This window comes from Atractosteus spatula, chromosome 8 (genome assembly GCF_055471065.1).
Source record: "Atractosteus spatula isolate fAtrSpa1 chromosome 8, fAtrSpa1.hap1, whole genome shotgun sequence".
In the NCBI taxonomy this organism is placed as follows: domain Eukaryota; kingdom Metazoa; phylum Chordata; class Actinopteri; order Semionotiformes; family Lepisosteidae; genus Atractosteus; species Atractosteus spatula.
Window position 1 is genome coordinate 47,452,796 of NC_142713.1, and position 20,646 is coordinate 47,473,441.

The window sequence follows — 20,646 nt, forward strand, 5'->3', positions numbered from 1 at the left end:
GTTTACTAATGTTTACCAACAGCAATACCAAAATTGATGTAAAAATTAATTATTTGCCTGTCATATTTATAGTTCAGTGCCATTGACTTTTAATATTTCAATTTTATTTGAAATTTTGGCAATTATACTGGTATTTACAGGCATGAAGTATTCTTTTAAAAATGCTTGTATATCTGATTTTAATGCATAATTGTGTTCTTATGAGATAGCTGGTTTAATACTGTAAAACTGGATTCTAGAGAATAGTAAATTCCTGTCAATTTATCAGTGACACTCTAAAACACTATCGGGATTTGCTAACCGTTTTTGTAAAATGAACATTTTAAATGAGAAAAGCATCCATTGAATCCTCTGTATACATAAGAGGTGTGTATACTGAAGCACATTTTCTTGGTTTTGTGTAGTTCTGAAGAAACAAAGTGACTCAGGAATAAGAAAGCATGTAAATTCTACGGCAGTGCTTTATACACAATACAGTTTTATTTATATTTATACAGTCAACTATGTTACTGTGAAATTATTTAATTTTCCTGGTAGAGGTCCTGTTCTTTGCTTTAACCTTTGCAAATATAAGTGTAGAAAGAAAATGTTCCTAGCTTACTCTAAATGAAACTTTCATTTTCCCTATTACTCTCACTTTGTTTTCAGGAGACGTTGATAAAGGCAGGTGAAAGGCGGTTCGATTTGCCCACCCCGTCTCCAATACTGTGGGTAAAGGAGTCCTCAGTCACTTGAACAGGAAGAGCAGAGACATCGAGATCAGCACAGGGCAAACTCTTGTCCCAAACGGAGACTGTGGGCAGACATGCGTGCCAGAACACCAGCAGAATAAAGTGGCATCCAAATGTTTTGATGCGCCCAAAGCAACAGCACTATTGGGTGGTAGTCTTCATCACGCGGTTGAGCGCATTTGTGAGATGGCCACATCGTACCTGAGTGGCTGCAAAGGAGATTAAAGAGACACAGTTTCAAGAGGGGTAACTCCTGGAGTCCCAAAAAATATTTAGACTTAACTCTGGTCTGTTGTTTTTTCCTAAATATTTTTAAATCACAATCTTGAGCTTGATGTTCCTTTAAAAAAAAAAAGATGAAGCACGTGGGGCATAGGACGTGGTAGAGAGGTAATCAGCATCTGATGGACTGAATTAATTTGTTGAACACATGAACAAGAAAGCAAAATGGTGTCTTTGGGGATAGGGTTTTGCTTAGGAAAAGACAAAAAAATGTGAAAAGAAATTAACACGGCTAGAGCTTCAGATTGCAAACGTGGAACAAAAATCCTTGATGAATTTGCAAAATAGCTTCTCGTATCTGCCACTGGACTTGTGCTTCAAATGAGCAGTGCAATAGTGTGATGGCTGTTTTATGAAAGAGAGCTTAAAATTTGCATGGTCAATGTGGAGAGCTTTTACTGACCAGCCTTTTGTCAGGAGAACTGAAAAGAAATTATTTTTTCATTTTTTTTATTACTGAAAGTTCTACTGTTTTTTTTTCCAAGTTGTGAAATGTTTGCCATTGCATTAGTTGATTAGTATGGATATGATTTGCTGTGCTATAGTCCATTTAAAATAAAGAATTGCAAATTCTGTAAATGATGCGTCTTCAAACCTCTAAAATCTCAGTTTTTTTCTTGTTTTACAGTTTGCTTACAGAGTAACTGTCTTATTCAAGAACTGCATGGCCATTTTCACCAGCTGTAAAGACACATCTTGTTGATACTGCAGTAAACTACAAGATGAACTCTTTTTGTCTTCTTAATACATAATAAAATGTGCTTTTAACTAAATAGTATTGTCAGCATATTTCAGAATTATTTATTATTTTTGAGTAATTTTGTTTTCTGTTTTTCAAAATAAGAATTTCTTGTAGTTCAATCACTTGGATTTAGTTCTGTATCGAGTATAATCCCATCTGTTTCTTGAGGAGGTATATTTTTCTTTCCTGGGTGTGTCTGCTTTGCTACATATAATTATAGACCCAAAAGAGTCCATTTCCTTTCTTCCTGCCACCCTTGTTCTTGAATGCACTGTAAGGAGTTCCAGAGAAAAATACTCGTCTAATGCTAATATACACAGGGTATAAAAAAATTAAATTGAATTTTTAAATGCTCCCTTTGCTCCAGCAAATTTTAAGTAGAAGTTAAACAGAACTTTTCTGTTAAAATGACATTTATTAAAGAAAATTGCAAAATAAGTGGTATGCACAGTGAATTGAATAGGCATGTGTGTATAGAATTATTCATTTTTGGGGAGTAGTCGGTATTTAATATCTAAACCTTTTTCTTCACATTCCTGGAAAGGAAGAAAACACTTAAATGTTAATGGATATGGGATATCATTTTTTATTTAAAACCTGTTTACATACTTAAGAGTTTTTAGTTACTGTATGTTGTTTGCAGACTAAAACCATCTAAAATGCAATACACTGTGTGACTGGAAGCTGGCGTTACTTGCTCCTACCCGCATGAAAAGATGCATTTAGTTAGCAGATGAATGGGAGAAGAGGCATTCATAAAAATATTTGTGAGGTTGCCCAACCTTTTCCTGTCTGTCCACTTGTGTGTGATATCTAAATGTGATGACTTAAATGGAGTATTTTGTGAGTAAATGTGTCAGTATTGCATAGTAATTTAAAAAAAATTCAAAAGGGCAAGTTCCTTTTTCACAACAAACATTATTTCTGTAAAGGCTGTTTTATAACTTGACCTTTTCCATCATCACCTTCCTTCAGTCTGTTGTATTCAGAATTAATATATTTTTACTGGAGATCATAACCTTTCTTTAAAAAGCAAGACAAGCTTCTCTAAGTGAATACAAGTCCCCAGAGAACCGGAATATCTCATTTGAAATATTGCATTTGTGTTAAGGTAATATCTCCTTTTCCTGCCTATGATATTGGGAAATTTTAAAATAAAAGTAGCTTTCATAATGGTTTTAGGAATGTTGAAGAAAGTCTTGTTCTAGTTAATTCAAAAGTCTTTCCATTTTCCAGGCACTCTAAATGAAGGTAAAAGTTCTTAACTGTTTGTATTGTCATAATTTTCTTAAACCTATGAAGCTACCTTTTGGTCAAATAAAGAAACATCTTGTATTTTCTTGCTTGTTGACTTGTTACCTGTGGTTGACTGGCAGTTTGCTCAAAAATAGACTGCAATGGCTGATGGTAAATGTGCAAAACAGTCAAATTCAGTGTCAAAAGAAAATATAGGCACTACATCACTTGTGAAACCATTTCACACACAGCTGGGACACTTTGTGCAACATACGTAATACACCATAATACACCTCTCACACCTGAAGAAGGCTCCATGGCCGAAACGTTGTGTTCTCTTTCTTCTTTTTTTCCGCATGGAATAAACCTATTGTTCCTTTGCAGCCTACGCATGCTGACACAGCTACCCACCTGAACTATACATAATAAATGATAACATAATCTAAGTAATGCTTTACATAGTGTTGCTCCTCCATCAAATCAAGGGCCACACAAAAGAAATTTTAATATAAAGTGATTTCAGTGTAAATTAGATAGGTTTCTTTTCAGCTGTCAGATACACAGTAAATGTACAATTAATGTTTTTGAAAAGTTGAATTCTTGCAAAAATATTATGAATACATTTTATATATTGGGATACCTTATAGAAGAAATTTTGCTTTATATATTTGTGAAGTTTAAGAATGCACAATGCAAGAGTCCTGTAAATACTGAACAAAAAGAGCAGAGTTGAAAATGTTTTACCATCAACTTATCACAGCATGCCAACTATAAATATTACTGTTTAATATCAAACACGTCCCTTATAGCTAGACATTTATCTGTTGTGGGATTGCCAATGTAATTTTCACTGACTGTAAAATAGAAAACTCTCAAAGCACACAAATTAATTACAAATCACTTTGAGAATCATAAGAACATGAAAATTATAAAAGAGAGGCTGCTGGTAGCCCATTGAACTGAGGATTTCATTCAGCCATCTCTGGAATGAAGCCAGTATATCATCAGCTTCAACGCCGAAGTAGGATAGCTTGTTCTGTATGCCAACAGTCTTTTGTGTTCTATTTTAAATACACTTCCGTGTAGTTTCAACTTTGTCCTTTGGCTTCACGTTCATGTTTGATTCTTGTCATCTACAAAGTTGATTTTCTCAATGCCTTTAGAACTTCTGGGTACCCTTCTCTGCTGAAGACTAAACAATTTGTTTTGTTTTTTTTAGACAAAAAGGGAAAGACTCCTTCGAGCCCAGGGATATATCCGTTCACTGTTCTCTGGACTGATTCCAAAACAGCAATTTCTTTTTGTAACGTAGTGACCACAGTGGTGCAGTACTCAAAATTGTAAAGAGAATATTACAAGTGCATCTGAGCTGTTTATCTGAACATGCCTAGATTTAAATTCAAGTTGGTAGCTGATGGTCAGCATGCATATGCTGCAAAGGAACGAGTAAAGGTTTATTCCATGCTGACGTTTCGGCGGTGGAGCCTCCTTCGGGTGTCATGCCTGACTATATATTCTAACATTGTTTGCCTTTTTTTATTGCTTCCTTACATCTTCCCAAAGGTACTGTTTCGGATTGTCCTCCCACACAATGCTAATGCAACCATGAGGAAAAGAAATGATATTCAATACTAATATTCTTAAAAATAGGGTGTATCTAAGATCTTTAGGTGTTTGTTGAATATTTTAAAATACAGGAGCTGGGTGGCACTGCATGTGTTCTAGTGTGTGTATATATTTATAGGTGAACGTTTTCTATAGTGATATAAATATTGTGAAAGTAAAGCCATGGAAGATGATCTGACTGACACAACTGTTGAAGGTAGCATGAGTCAGCAGATATGATTGTGGTTGTATAGGTTTAGTAACAGGTAAATGTTGATATCTGCGATCTGCTCTCTGTAACAAGTTTGTAAATGTTCTGTGAAGCTTGATGCCTGTTTCACCAGAAATTTTAAATTTAAAACTGTGATTTTCCTGGTTTGCCAAAACAAATCTTTTAAGTGCCACAAAAACCCAATTGTTTTGTTAAACATTAAAAGTAAAAAGGAAGTTTTTAAAAATCATTTAAGAGGAATGATAAGGTTATAGAGGCCTGTATATTATTAGCAGAAATTTCTTATACTGAGGTTCCCTTTACTTTTACCTCTCTAATTCCTCTTACTTTTCGGTTTTATATTTAATCACAATATTAAGACTTGTGATAGTGGGTTTTTCTTTTACAGGAGTTTTAGCCCTTTGGAGGGGAGAGGAGAAGTTGTGCTTGCAGTGTTGTAGCTGTCCAGCTGGTCTGTGTAAAAAAACATTATTCAAAAAACAGAAGAAGAAAAGGGCTGTTGGAGTGTCACGTCACACATACATTTTATTCTCTGTGTTACCGACAGAAGATTTATTAAAAAATGTAGGCAAGGCACCGTTTTACCACATGGTTCCAAAAAGGTTGAACTTTGCAGTCTTTATCTCCTCACTGCTGAAGAGAATAAGTGTTGTTTCTCATTTTTTACTGCAGTGTTGATTTTAGAGACTGCCAAGGAATGCAGTCAGGCATTTCATTCCAAACTGTCTAGTGCCAAGCAAAAACATCACCTCCTTGGAAAGGCGCCCCTTTTATAATTCTTGGGTGAACTTAATTAGGAAACCTAAATCCAACAGAACTGAACAGGTACCCAAACAGTCCATTTCAGAGCAGGTACAGAGTTCAGGATTCTATAATGCCATTTAAATCATTTGGTGAGAAATTTACACATTTTTATTGTCATATAAAAAGGGCAAAGGAAATAATTAAATGAGCACATGACCAAATTAGCTGTTCCAATAATGAATCCATTCTCAAATAAAACAATAATAATAAATGGCCAATACAACATTTTCCTTTTAGGATGAAAACTAAATTAGAATGAACACATTCAAATTTCACATGACAAATGTGAGGAACAAAAATGCATTTTAAATAGACCCTCAGTGTCTTTTCTCAAACACATTTTTGCCAGTATTGTAATTTATGGTCTCAAAAAAATCTTGAAAATCTGTTTTCTTAGCAACTGGCTTGAAGTTGCTCTTTGATGTTTGTACCTCAGAACTGTACAGTGTACTCTTTGTCCAGAACTCAGTCAGTTCTTTCTCCTTCACATTGGTAAAAGCATAGTTGTGTTTGGATGGATTTAAGCCGTCCCACCCACCCTCGTGTTTGTAGAATTGGGAAGCAAATGCAATTCCTTAAAATTGGAAAATTTTACTCTGATCCATTCTGTTACCTGTCTAACAGGACTTTTCTTAAATTTACTTTCAGCTCTAAAAAGGACGCTTATACTTGCTGTCTGTTTTGTTTTTGTCTTTTGAATTCCAGTGATTCACCAGTAAAATTTAGGGAATTGACTTCAATGTGACATTGACTATACTGTTTCTTAACATGGACTCGTACACTTGATTACAGTGTTGCCTGGAAGAGAACAGGAGCCCAATTAACCTTCTACAACTTCTCACTGAGCATAAGATAGAAAATAGCAAGTATTCAAGGTCCTAGGTCCCTCAGAATAGATTCACCAGATACAATTTCTCTCTTCAAATACATTCCACCCATAATGGGTTTTGGTTACCTGCTCATTAAGACATTCAATGACTGGGGTTGAGGCTTTTACAAATAATGAAGTTGTTTCAGACTTGGCTTTTATTACATTCTCCCCGGTACTGGTAACACAATTAAACAACAGAATCAAAGAGAAACCACAGAATATTTTTAAATAAGAGTTATTAACATTTATAGGCCATGAGCTGAACTACTGGAAATTGCTGTGGGTTGCTATGTTTTTTTTTTACTATCAATAGAAACAATCCACCTGTCTAAATAAAGAACACCAGTATGATTCCAGTGTTTGAGAATCTTCTTTATCAGCTCTGACTGAACACCTAATACTTGTTCAGTAAATTCCAAAACACAAGAAGCACGGTAACCTCCTTTTTTATGGCAATATCTTCACCAAGGCTTGGATCTCCTACTATTTAAAAGCACTGTGTGTTTTTGGTGGGCCAGAATATTTTTGTGTTTGAGGTTTGCACATCAAGGTCACAGCCAGTCAATGATTTCTAGGCAGGTGGGATTAATCATTACACTGCAGCTACTCCACATCTTACAAAATTACACACACTTAGAAATGTAACAGATAACAAACTATATTGAGTGTTAATAAGAAAACAGTATATTCCTTTATTTATAGACAGTCTGACAATATAAATGTTTTATAGAATACACCAAATAAAACATCAAATTCTGAGGTTAATGTAAACGGATTTTCAGATGCCTCACCTCCCCTGTATATACCAATAATTCATATGCTATATAAATGCTAAAAACTACATTTTAAGCAGGGTGTGATTCTAAATAGCCAAGATTCACGAGAGAAAGACAGTATGTAAATGGGGGAAAATTTCCTGCAAACCTCCTGGTCTAAAGAGAACTATACACACACACTATAGCACAAACAACCACATACTACCAAATACTTCATTATTTACTGTAGATTAACTACAAAGCCGGAGTCTGTTTTAGAAAAAAAAATAAAAAAATACACACAGTTCTTTCACCATCACACATGCAGTATGATACCATCTTCACACATTCAGCAGCTACACCATTGTTCTCCCTCTTACACACCACACACAGGAGTTCTGTGCTGCAATAGACACAATGGAGATGTGGTACGTCTAGATGGAACACAGTACTTCTATTCAATGCAGCCAAAGACCGACAAGGTCAGCAGGAATAAGAGTAGAAAACACTATGGAAAATAGTTCGAAAAAGATTGCATATGTGCATGATAGGAAACTGAAAACAAGGATAGAAATCAATATTAAAATTATCCTGTTAAAATTATCCATTGAACTTTAAACACCTGTGACCGATGAGCATCTGAACTATGGGCCACAGCTGATGGCATGATTAAGAAAACTCTGCTACTGGCAATTGTATACAGAACCAAATTAATAAATATCACACTGATTATTTTTGGTGGAAATAAGGTTATAGCTTAAGCCAACTTCCACCACCATTTATCTGCATGTATAAAAGAAATCAGATTGCTCACAGTCTTGAAAGTTTAGTTGGAATGGCTGTGGGTAGCACTTTCACAGCTTGTCACAGTTTCTGAAAACAAAATTAGACTAGTCCGACCACTGCCCCCAATTGTTCTCTCCAATTTAGAAAAGCCAGTTACCAACTCAACCCACCCTATCCCAATCTATTAATTGGCTACACCACTCTGTTCTCCTCCCCACTGATAGCTGGTGTATGGTGAGCATACTGGTGCAGTTTGGCTGCCATTATTAATTATTATTATTATTATACCAGGGGTGCTCATGAGTCAGACAAATGACTGCACAGCTCCATTTGATAACATCATAATAAGCTTGCTGGATCCTTGCCAATGCTAGGAAGCCTAGGATCACGAATATGTTGTGGGCTGGGTTTTTGTGGCTTTTAAGCGCATTTTGTGCATAATCCAAATGGGGACATTTGCCCAAAGTCTGGCTAGTAGGAAAGCACATCTCTCAAATGGGGCTCAAATCAAATTCTAAGCTCTTAGAATTTGAATGATCCACTGACGAGCCCTCTGCTTCATTTTTATACCCATTGCTAATGATGTTCATAAAGACAAAAAAAACAGTTGCTTCACTGCTGGTAGATACTTAAAAACCACTGAAAATGAAGACAAAGAAATGAAGAAGCAATGATAAAATATTGCTATTCAAATAAATATGAGGAATCAATAATTAAAATATGTAGGATTGGCTCTGAAAAAGACAAAACTATTTTATCAAGTTATACAAATGTCTTTCCATCTTCCAAGTTGATTATGAGCTGTCAATCTGTGTGTTCTTCTTTCATCCCATGTTTCCTTTCACAAAAGCTGTGTAAAATATTCCTTCTGTTCTGTGCAAGGTACAGGTCTTGATTTTCTCCAATTTTGGTCACATGTCGAATTCACGATGAGGCCCGTTTCATCTGCAGATTACTATGTATCTCAAATAAAAGATTCAGGCTGTAGCACCATATCTACCCAAGACCGTATCTATAAAATAGTAGGTATTATTCACACTCGGATGTTTTAAGCATTTCAAGATGTGTTCTTCAGAAGGCCAAGTTTCCTCAGGGCTTCTCTGCGTGACTCGTCGGTAGCTCCTCTGCCAGAGAACTGCACTGTAATCCCCTGAGGTCTGAATGCTGACTTGGTTGAAGAACGAGCTCTCCTTAGCTCTGGAGACAGGGGTGCCCTTGGTTCTAGGGAGGCCGTGTTGGTGACCTGAAAACTGTGAGCACCGCTGTGGCGGGAAATTGGAGAAACTCTGATGTCCAAGTTGCGGGGATCCGGTCTGCTTGTGACGACTGGCTTCGGGCTTGAACTACATGGGACGGCTGCTGCTTTGGGATTACTGACGTTGTGACAGTCAGTAGAAAACGCTTCCGCCTTGCCTGGTGAAACTGAAGTGGGCAATGCAACCTTAGGTTTGCCGACGCTGGGGCCTGTCGGGGCATGTTCTTTTGTCAGACCCAGTTTAGATAAAGCCTCCAGCCTTGACTGCTCAGGTGCTGGATCTCTGAAGGAAAAGCTCCGTGCCGGAAGGTTTCTTGCTGGCCTCTCTTCCGATGTCTCGTCTGGCGAGAGAGGTCCGCCTGTTAAGTTGGCCAGCACCTGTGCTTTACGTTCTTGAACTTTGACAGCTGCTTTGGCAATGGTTTGGTTATAGTCCTTGGTGCTGTTTGTGACGTTGATGTTGCCTGGGTACCTGCTGGGTTTTCTCCCGGTGGCGGGACCCGGCTTGCCTGGGTAGTCTGGAGAAGGGGGAGGGCTCTTCTCCGGTTCCAGGCTTCTTCTCTCGGAGGGTAGGGGGGTAGGGGATAATGGCCCACTCCCCCTCTGGCTCTCTGCGATCTTCTGGGCGATGAGGACAGGCGTGGGAATGGAGCCGACAGGATGGTAGGGGGGATAATGAGGGGAATCGGTTTCGTGATCTGCCACAGGAGGAGGCAGAGGAGGAAAAACAAACTCGGAGGAGTAGCTTTTCATCAGCTCCCGTTTCGGTTTGATCTCGAAATGTGATTCTGGGGTCGTGGAGAAGCTCCTTAAATCTAAAAAAGAAAATTACTCTTTACCATAAAGGACACGATGGCACAGTGTTTGTGAGACACCACAAGCTTTCTAAAAGCCAGAAGAATACAGGGGCTATTAAGACAAAGTCATAATACAATAAAAAATATAAGCTCTTTAAGTGGGATCTCCAACATCAAGATCTGGTGTTCACGCCTAACTACACATTAAGTGTGATGGTGAATGCCTGATGTAAAGGATAAAGGACACCCAATTTAAAGGATAAATCTCATAATTAAAAATATACCTCGCAGGGGGATAATTTTTATCGCTACAGGTTAGAGCCGACGTGTTGAGAAGAGTGAATGCAATTCCAGTACCTGTGACATGTGGCTGGTACACTGGCTCCCTGAGCACTGGGGGCTGAGAGTTCTTCTGCACCAAGTCAATGATGTCCGGCTCCTTGAGGACTGGACTCCTGTCTTCTGGAGTAGGGCTGTCTTCCACTGGAGTACTGCTCCCCGAGGAGAGATTTGGGTCCTCCGGCTCTTCGTCCAGGGAGTCGATGGTCTCCTCGAAGAACAGGATGCACTCCTTCTCCTCCTGGCTCAGGTGCTGTAGGGCATCATCCTCCTTCAGAGAGTGACACAGGGCAGACGTCAGAGAGGTTAATCTGTTAGGAGCTGCAAATCAGGCTTTTTTTCCCTGAATCTAGAAAGCCTTAAATTACTTTTCCAAAGAAACTGCCAAGCACTAACAAGCAGGTTTAACCACTGTAAGAGAACCACTGTAATGGTGTTTTAATACAATGCATAACTGTTTATTGTTCGTGATGAAAACTTTAAAGTAACTGATAATAAATATTAATATAATGTTTCAAAAATATGTCAAATATTCCCCAGCACCATGGTAAAGTCTGTATTCAACCACATACTTAAAAGTAAAACTGTTTTTATGAACCTGGAATTCTTTACCTTACAAAATCAAGTTAAATTGCAAGAGATAAATCTCGACAAATTACAGACCACTTGTTTATAAACGTGTGTTCCTGGTTTGTAATATCAACAGATTTTCTGATTTAAAGAATGCATTTGCAAGTACACAGTTGTAAACAACTGAGAGGACTTCAAATAAAATTCATCTTTCAGATTATTCAGCTTTTGAAATCCACTCCTGTCTTTGCTCAATAGTAATGTCAAGTATTTGTGCGACATGATAATTAGCATTTTAGCCTTTCTTGTCCGTCATCCGTGCCTTAGAAACCACAGGCCCCAGTCTGTAGCCGTGAGTAAACACCATTTACAGGATCTATTTTTAGAATAAGGAGAACAAAATAAACGCAGCTGACACAGGAAAAGAGCACAGTAGCATTTTATATTTGTAAAAGTTGCTTTTAAGGAATAAAACACTGGATGTATTATATGTATAAGATAATGCATAGAATGTCCTATACAATATGTTATACACATATATTGTATATAATACTTATAGGTACCCAGCATTAAAACCTTTCTCTAGCATGAACCATTCCCACTGTACAAGCCCAGGTGTTTTCTGAACAAGGCAAGTTATTCACTCAGGACGGAATGGCTCTCTCAGTTCATTGTTCTCTTTTCAACAAAGAGGCTGCGTTCATGCTGCTGCAACCCAATACAGCAGAAGGTATTTGATTACAAGTAATATTCACAGTAAACATCTGCACCAACGTACACAGAACTGAAACGGCAAAATGCAGTTACTGTCTAAAATCGACCAAATTTTTAAGAAACTGTTGTTGATTCCTCTGTTGTCACAAGATTCTGCATTACAGGCCAGATGGAGAAGACATCGAGTTGATACAGTTTCCACCTTTTTGGGTGTTGTATTGTATGAAGTTATTAAAGGCACAGACGAGCTGCCTTTATCCTGCTTTGCATTGTAATTCACTTATTTTCTTTATGCTAATCTTGTTCAGGCTTAAGCATTTTTATGCAAAACAAAATCTCATACAAATCTGCTAAAGAGTGAAAACTAACTCATACACAACTTCCTTTTTTACTAGCAACTAGGAGTGTAATCCTTCCCAGGACTTCTAAATATGCACTAACCGGAATGTAGGGAATCAACTGGAAACACAGTATTAAAGAGTTCACGAGAAGATGAAAAAAGGTAATAGTATGTTTTAGTTATACCACCTAAAAGATGCCTAAAGGAAATCTAAAAGAGACATATCCAGAGACACAGAAACACTTACCAAATGTTCTTTCAAGAGTCAACCCATGTGGGACAATGTCTCTGTCTAGGTGTAGCTGGTGAATAAATGGTGCAAAACTCAGCAGGCACACCCGACTGAAACTGCTCAGATTCTAATGTGAACACACACCACTCAATGGTAAAAACTGTTGTTAAACCTGTTTAAAACTTGAGCGTCACTCCAAGGTGATACCAAGTCATTATGAAGTTAAGCCTTTTTCGAGGTTCTGGAATTTATGAGTAAGATACAGAAAGTTCAGAGACATAAAAAATAGTTTTGGAACATAAACAATCAAGCACTGAGAGTCATGGGTGTGCCAGATTCATTTTGCTATGCAAAAATAAAGTTTTCCCTTTGCTGCCTAGGCTGGTTAACAGCAGTAAATAAGACTCACAACCAAGGATATACCTGTACAAGATATCATGAGTAAATAATAATTAATTTAATAGCCAATGGCATTTTTAAGAGCTCTTTCTCTTTAAAGACAATTATCATTTGACCATCTCCTCCTTCAATGTATTTTTTTTAGCAATTCATTGTTCACCTTAAATTGAACTCTTCTGCTGCAGTTCTGCGCAGAAAGGTGTTTTTTCCAACACTAATTTAGTCAGGAAACAACTAAAAACTGTCCGTTGATTATCATTTAGTTTCCCTTACTATTCCTACAAACATCAAAATCACACAAGACGGCAAATAAAAAAACAAAACAATACTGTGTGTCCAGATCAGTTAAACTCTTGGGGATAAAAAGTGGTCTTGCAAAAAGGCTTACAAAATATGATACAATGTATAATTCATTTTTGAAGTTTTAGGAAATGAAACATGAATAACAAATCAAAAATGATGAATTTGGTAAATGTGCTCACTTGAGTCCTGCGACTCCTGTGGTCCAAGCCTGAGTCATGTCAAATTCAAATTCAAAGCACATTATTGGCAGGACCAATGAATTACCGTGTTGCCAAAGTAACATCAATTAGAAGAACGTTTACAACAACATCTAATTATTATTATTTTTAGTGAGGGTCACTCTCTGTTTAACAGGCTGTAACAGGCGATCACATACTGGGCTGTGGCTCTATCGAGTTCCCTCTCCCCTTCTCCAATGGGATTGACATTTGTTCCGATTCTGGCAGTAGCTGGAATTTTGGAACTGAAATATTATTTTTGGGAACAATGCTGATCTAATTCCTGAGTATTTCTGGAAGCACGGCACAAAGTACATCTCTGTCTCTGATTCTCCCTGCTGGCAGTGGGAGCACAGCCCGTCCCCTCTGGGCTGTCAGGTCTACCTGTGCTGCCCAGTTTCTACAGCCATGTTGTGGTCACTGAGCCTGTACTTCATCAGGGTCTGCCACTCCTTGTTGCTTCTCTCACTGGTCAATCAATCAGCCAGTGTGTACTGCACTGCATTTCTTGTAACTGGTAGCATTCCGGTTTTGTGTCATGTTTGCATGTCCAGTATGCGACTGGCCCAGGTCACTAGCTGACTGAGAGCTGCAGTAGGGTGTGGTGAGCGACACAATGACCCCTGCAGCTTCCCAGGATTCCTGCGTGGTGCTGTCGATGAGTGATGTGCCTCTCCTCCAATCGGTGCTAAACCCTCCAGTATAGGCTGTGACGCCTGCCACGAGTTAAAGAATGATTGACTTGAAGGTGGGCGGGCCCACAGACTCATTCTCCCCCGCGTTCAGCTGCAGGGTTCACAGCTGCGAGCCAAAATACAATGGGTTATCCCAAATCAGACGGAATACCAAAAAAAACATAACTAAACGTCATATAAATAGAAAATAGGCCTCGCCACAATGGCCCAAAAGGATGGCAGATCGTTTTGAAAGCAGCGCACGTTTACTTACAAGGTGAGAGTTACGGCTCAAAGAATGTCGTTGGATGTTGTTCAGGTTCCCATTAATTCCGTAATGTAGCCTGGGCGCTGACGAGAGATGCAAATCCATGCTTAAGGAGCTGGGATCACTGTGCCCCCTTGGCATCTCACAAAGAAGGGATATTTCCCCAGGTCGATCTTCGTTGTGGGATACAAACCCTTCACACCAGCCCCATTGTCTCAGTATGTCTTCCCATACAGCCCACACTGAAACGAAAACAATACACACATATGACGTAATCTTGTTTATTTTATACTCCTTCTTCCAAGAACTAAATCAGGAAGCTTCTCGCAGAATAAACTCCTGCTCTGTACACACAGCACAGCAGCAGATACAATCTGACAGAAACTGTTTTCAACAGCTATGGAAATCTTATGTCAAGCAAAAACCACAGAACCAAAACGAAATCATTTTTATGCTACCTACCCACCAGCAGAGACAGTTATCAACAGCATGTCAAATGTTTCTGACCTCACATTAGAGGTAATGAGGTTCAGGATGTTATTAATTTTATTTATAAGTAGTGGCAGTGAGCAAGCAGTTAGGACTCCGGGAGGGACAGGTGCAAATACCAGGTGTGCCAGGTGTGGAGACTGCGGTTGTGCCCTTAAGTAAGACGAAGTACATTACGCAATTGCTCCACTCCCGGTCATCCCCGGTAAAATTAAACACGACGTCAATTTAACATTTCGTTTCGGCCGTGGAGCCTTCTTCAGGTGTGAGCACGTTGTGAAACGTTGTGTTTTCTTTCTTCTTTTTTTCCGCATGGAATAAACCTATTACTTGTTCCTTTGCGGCCTGCGCATGCTGACGCAGCTACCCACCTAAACTAAATCAACGTTTCTACCTTTCAGGACAGGAAGAATACACCCATTATCCTGAACCTCATCACTAATACCATGTACAAATACAGTATATATCCTTATACGTCCTGTTGAAAAAAAACAACGGTGAAGACCAAAAACCAATAAGATTCTGGGCTTTTCGGGCCCCTTTTTTAGAAAAATCTAAATGAATGGGAAAAATACTGTGAAAAGACATTCGGGAGCTTTAGGCTAATTGACCTGGAGGAGGAAACTTTACTCCTCTTTTCTGTGCCTCAGCCAACAGGAACAAGTGCTCAAGTATTACAGATACATAAGCTTGTTATTACTGTGAACATAATGCTTTCAGGGTGGTAGACTGATTGAAAAGGTAAGACACTAAAATTGCATCTTTAAAATGATCATTTGAAGCAGGAAACTGCTATCCTCCCAGTACATTATAGGTGTGGGATCGCAACAGACTCATTTTACTAGATCGACCTACGCTCTAGAGTCTGACATTCTTTTAACTTTTAAAACAAAATGTGTCATTTCGTTCCCAAAGCTCCAAGAACTGTGTTGACACAGCAAACGTCTCACTCGGCAGAGTATTTCCATAAATATTTTGTAAATTAAGTAGTTAATGATTTCTGCGGTTGCTAATACGGGTTCCCTCACGGTGTCGTTGCTAGGACAAACCTCTAGGGTTAAGAGTTTTTCCCCTTCACCTTGAAACTGAGGAGCTGATGTAAAATGGTTAATGAATCAGCATCAGACAACTCTTACAACAGAGCGCACCAGATAGAAACGCCGTCTGGGTTCTGCGATGCTGGAATTAGACCGTATTTCCACATGTAGTACAAACACTCAAGATAATTGAGCCGGGAAGTGCAGACGGTACAGTTCATACAGCTTGTATATGCTCTCCCCGTGGGGATCTGGGTTTGCGTAAGGAGACTATCCTTTTACAGCCACCTGCCAAGCCACCTCTCAGAGGAACACAGAACGCCACCCATCTCCAAAAGGTTTGTCATGGGATTAGCTGTACATAGTTACTCTAAATGTGGATTCTTAGGAGTTTTTATTTTTAAAACAGATGCTGTTTGTGAACATTGGGCGTTGGGATGACTTTAAAGCAAAAGCTCTGACATCAGCACGAAAAAGCCCCGGTAAAGTTGCTAGACTAGTTTGACAACTAAAAAACAACAGAGTAAGGTATGTAGGTCAACCACCTCTAAACACAATAATTATAATAAAAAAAACATTTTTTTATCTACAGGATCATTCAAATATGTGAACGCATTTATACGACGTATTTTACTTTCAAGAGGAATTAAACTTTAAACAGATTTACATTACAAACATAAACGAATAAATAAATACGATAGCTGTATTTTATATAACGGTATGAACATATAACAAGAATTCCAAATTGGTTATAAGCACTTCATACATACCGATTTTAAGGTGTTGTAAACACTGTAATTAAACTAACAACACTGGGATATTTTAAAAACTCAATGATGTGCTCTTAATGTGCTGCACAGTTAAAGAATATCGTTGAGCAAAACAGGTAACTCACCTTTTCTTGTGTGGAAACTGGGTGGTTCACACTTCAAGACAGTCGGGAGTTTTTTAGGAGAATAATTTACTAGTTAATATACTAAAAATCTGTTTCCTTGAAATCAACATCCTACTCGGTTGTGGTGTGGAGACCCATCGCCCCACCTTTACAGTACAAAACTGTTTCAGTAACTAACTCCAGAGAAACCAAAGCCTCTCATTTCTACTCCACGGCGCAAGCGCACGGCGCTACATTGGCTCTTCCTCTTGCAAAGCCAAACATTGCAGCGCCTTAAAGCCACAGCCCGGGGGCATCCTCACGTCGCCGTGTCTACTCCTGAGGCAGCTCCAGAGCTGCACATGGCTAGTCTGAGGGGTAGTGTACTCTGCTGACCATTACAGGAACAAATCCCCTTTTTCGTAATGTCTTGTAGCTAGAGTTATCCACACTCGCCGAAATGTCTTTAAAAATCATTTAAACAAAGTGCCGTAACAGGTGTATAGCTCGTTGTCTTGTACAGTATGTATTGTAGCGCTGACCGAGCTATTTTTTTTCTTCAGCAGTGGTCGAACAGGTTCTGACTTGATTTATGGTGACCGGTCAGAACAAGCGCCTCTGCACGTCCCCAGTCCTGTTCAGCCTGTCTCAGTCCTGAGAAGAATGTTGGAAGAAGAATTGTTACTATGTTACACCTGCATTCCGATCATGTGACACTCGCTCTTGACTACCATCTGATACGGCAGAAGGAAGCTGTCAAAACAGCTTTTTAAGAACACTACAGCATCGGAGAGATATAATTATTGATATCTCTAATATTTAGAACCACATTAGACATGTATATTCGTGTACCATTCAATCTGGAAGAAGTGTCGGGGAAATGCTTTGAATAGTAATAAATAATACATTTCAATGTTTAAATCCGTATTACAGTATTTCAGAATGCAGTATACATGCCGTATAAAGAGGCAAAATAAAAAAAGAGGCGCAGTGTACGTGAAACAATATCCAAACGTCACGTCAAGGGTATGCGTGATAAGGATGTTATTTTCCGTACTAACCAGTTTTGATCCTGTAATACAGAGATTAGAACCGGACATGTCTTTTCGTAGTTCTGCCTTACATCCTTATACCCAGAAGAAGCAGGTTTTTAGTGAACATGTGATATATGAAGAAATATGTGTGTCTGTACAACGTCATGATAAAGGAATGCGAGGTTTCCTCTAGGAAGCGACATTTGAATGATAGAGTACAGTAAATATCTACAGGAGGTTAATGAAAAAGATAAAATCTTCTGTTGTAGCTTTGGTGACTGAATACGAAAAAAAAATTCACAACCTCGGTACTTAATGTACTAGACGGTTGTATTATGTGTTTTCTCGGTTGCTATCTCGTGGTGATGAGTTTAAATAGTATAAATAAAGTTGTGGGCATGTAGGAGTTTTCCTTTATTTACACATGCATTTTATCCACCGCACATTGTTCTTTAAATGTTAAGTACAAATTACTTTAAAAGTAATAAAGCTGGAAGGAACAGTGCAGCCAACAGATTTGTGGGGATAAGATTGACGATTTCGTAATCTGCAGCGTATAAAACTTTGGTCTGGTTTCTACACGTTGCTGGCAGAACTGGAACTGGGTTCCGACTTGAAAATTGGAAGCAGATTTCCAGTCTCGGGTTCTGACTGGGACCAAAGAGATATTACAAACGAAAACAAAGTTCAGGTGTGGGTAGAAAAAAGCAAATGATAAAAACTATGTTATAAAATTATGGATGTTACATATCAGCGCATGATACAAACGTGTGTTCATTAGAAAGAGGACTGAATACTGTATGTCAAAACATTTAAAAGCAAAGTTATCACCTCAGCCAGAAGCTCGTCACTGAGGCCCGTTTTCATCCTCTCAAAACTCAGAACAAGAATAAGCATTTGTGAAAAATCTTTTCACTTCGAAACACACGTCGCAGAATAATCAACAGGTCATAATCCCCATTTACCTTTTTGACAACAGCAAGCCTAATGTTGCGCAGGTCAGGTGTTAATACAGTAATTGAAATAAATGTAAGTCTCGTACCTGATAAATAAGATGGAGCTTTGATGCTTTGTATAGTACACAGTCACACTACTGCTTTTTTGGTTTCCTCTCACCTTTAACTACAATGGAAGAATAAACATATCCTATTGAATTTGATATGAAACAAATTTTCTATCCTAAAGATTATTTTCCCTCACTTTCAGGTGTTGCTTCTCTATAAAAATGTTTTTAACTACATCATGTGACAACATTTAATTTGAATGCATTAAAAAAAATCCCTTTTACCCTAACAGCAAATTAAATTTAACAGATCAACTGGATAAATTAACTTCCACGTTAAAACACAGAATGGAAGATAAACAACTTTTGTTTTCACATCATTATCATTAAAACTGCATAGTTGTGTTGACTAGATGACACCATATTGAAGGACTAGCAAACACTGTAAGAACTGCAAAGGAATTCTGAAAGACCTACAGACAAAATTAAAGACTGGACAGTCCTGCCTAACTGGCAGGTGACATTTAATCCACACAAGTACAAAGTATACATTTCACAAGGCACTAGTAAGAATCCAAATAACCTGGATTCTTACTGTAATGTGAATATTATGTACCATTTTGGTCACCAAATTACAAAATATTAATTCTGGAATCAGTCCAGAAAACAGCAACCAGATAAATTTCTGGGCTCAAACAAATTCACTACATTAACAGACTAAAAGAAGTGATCCTTTTTAGTCTTGAACAGAGAACACTACAATGAGACGTGACTTTATTTACCATCCCAAGGCACTGACAATGTCTGCCCAATACAATTCTGCAGAACCAACTGTGAAACATGAACCAGAGGACACATGGAAACTACATGATCATGCAATTAAAACTGGGAACAGGAGGTAATTTTTTACACAAAAGACTGTGACAATCTGGAACACACTACCCAGCCACGTTGTTGAAACTGATACTTGCTTCTTTCAGTACTCAGCTGGGTGATATCTTCAGATGAATTAGCTACTAATAAGCAAAAGTGCTAGGCAAGAATTAAGCATCACTTCATCTGTAACATTTCTTATGCTCTTAACTTCGATTTACAAATACTGTATATTAATTTTTCTCATCTGATATAAACTGCAAAATCTCCACTGACCTAAGCCACAGCTCCACCCTGTGGTCATATCTTGTACTACCTTGTACTATGTTTCAATAGCAACCATCCTAAACACCGCTGTCACATCTAGACCAAGAGGTGACCAAAATCAGACTTCAGTTCAGCCTTCAACAATGTATTAATGGTGTTCAATGCAGTTTGAACATTACAATTACAAATTATTGGAAAAATGACAAGGCCATTCACACACATTTCTCCAACGTGAGAAAAAAACAAATGCACATTAAAACTGAAAATGAAAACAAGTTTCCAAAAACGGTCCCGAAATTTTTCACATACTAAACCATTTTTAACCTAAATGTACATCTGACTCTTAGTACAAGGCACTCCCCTCTGTGAAAAAGCGGCTCTTCACAACTCCGGTCTTGGTCTACTCCTGTGTCTACAGCTTTTACTCCAGCTGAGCTTTTAGGCAATGGACTAATTGATCCATGTTTCATCCAGACTTTACTTTAAGCTTTTAAAAAGTCAGATGAGGTTAATAACTACCATAATTAAGGTGTGTGGAATGCAAGTAATGAAGCTAATACAGAACAGCTGGCATATATTCTTGATCAAGTCATTCCGGCTTGTGTTTATCCATCATGAATTGGCCACCTATTAAGACTGAATTAGGCAGAAATAAGGCAGCAGTCACTTAATAAGCAAGTTGAGGATGGAATGGATTGAATTCTGGTTGTTGCATTTCTTCTCAAAACTGTACCTGCAGCAGATTTTTTAATTTTAAAACATATGACTAAAGTACAGAAATAGCTTCCAAAAGTCTGTTGAAGCAAGAAGCTCAATTACAGGGATCAATCAGCCTCAGTGATTAAGAGCTTAGTAGGAATGAAAATCAGACCACACAGGGGTACTCCAGTTCTAAGGCAGAGAACCACTACCACTC

The 20,646-nt window shown here is 38.3% G+C and overlaps 2 protein-coding genes across 3 annotated transcripts in view; one reads left to right on the top strand and one right to left on the bottom strand.

Annotated features, from left to right (window-relative positions):
- Positions 1 to 3,090, top strand: part of upf2 (UPF2 regulator of nonsense mediated mRNA decay) — a 34,833-nt gene extending 31,743 nt beyond the window's left edge. For both annotated transcript variants that reach the window (XM_088923891.1, XM_088923892.1), the window contains exon 23: positions 649 to 3,090. In XM_088923891.1, the coding sequence (XP_088780017.1) occupies positions 649 to 658 (10 nt within the window). In that variant the 3' untranslated portion in view covers positions 659 to 3,090. The remainder of the gene's footprint in view (positions 1 to 648) is intronic.
- Positions 3,091 to 5,332: 2,242 nt separating this feature from the next.
- proser2 (proline and serine rich 2) lies at positions 5,333 to 17,214 on the bottom strand. Its single transcript, XM_088923893.1, has 4 exons — positions 16,575 to 17,214; positions 14,160 to 14,395; positions 10,454 to 10,706; positions 5,333 to 10,114 (listed from the first exon to the last, which is right to left on the bottom strand). The coding sequence occupies exons 2-4, from the start codon at positions 14,292 to 14,294 to the stop codon at positions 9,102 to 9,104; spliced, it is 1,401 nt and encodes a 466-aa protein (XP_088780019.1). The 5' UTR covers positions 14,295 to 14,395; positions 16,575 to 17,214; the 3' UTR covers positions 5,333 to 9,101.
- Positions 17,215 to 20,646: the final 3,432 nt, after the last annotated feature.

Bases quoted from the DNA above. Each gene is read 5' to 3' on its own strand.
- proser2 (XM_088923893.1), bottom strand. From the start codon at position 14,294: ATGCCAAGGGGGCACAGTGATCCCAGCTCCTTAAGCATGGATTTGCAT. The intron at 10,707-14,159 runs GTAAGTAAACGT...CACTCTCTGAAG, and splicing joins TGAGCCGTAACTCTCACCTT to GAGGATGATGCCCTACAGCA. The intron at 10,115-10,453 runs GTACTGGAATTG...TTTCTTTTTTAG, and splicing joins GTACCAGCCACATGTCACAG to ATTTAAGGAGCTTCTCCACG.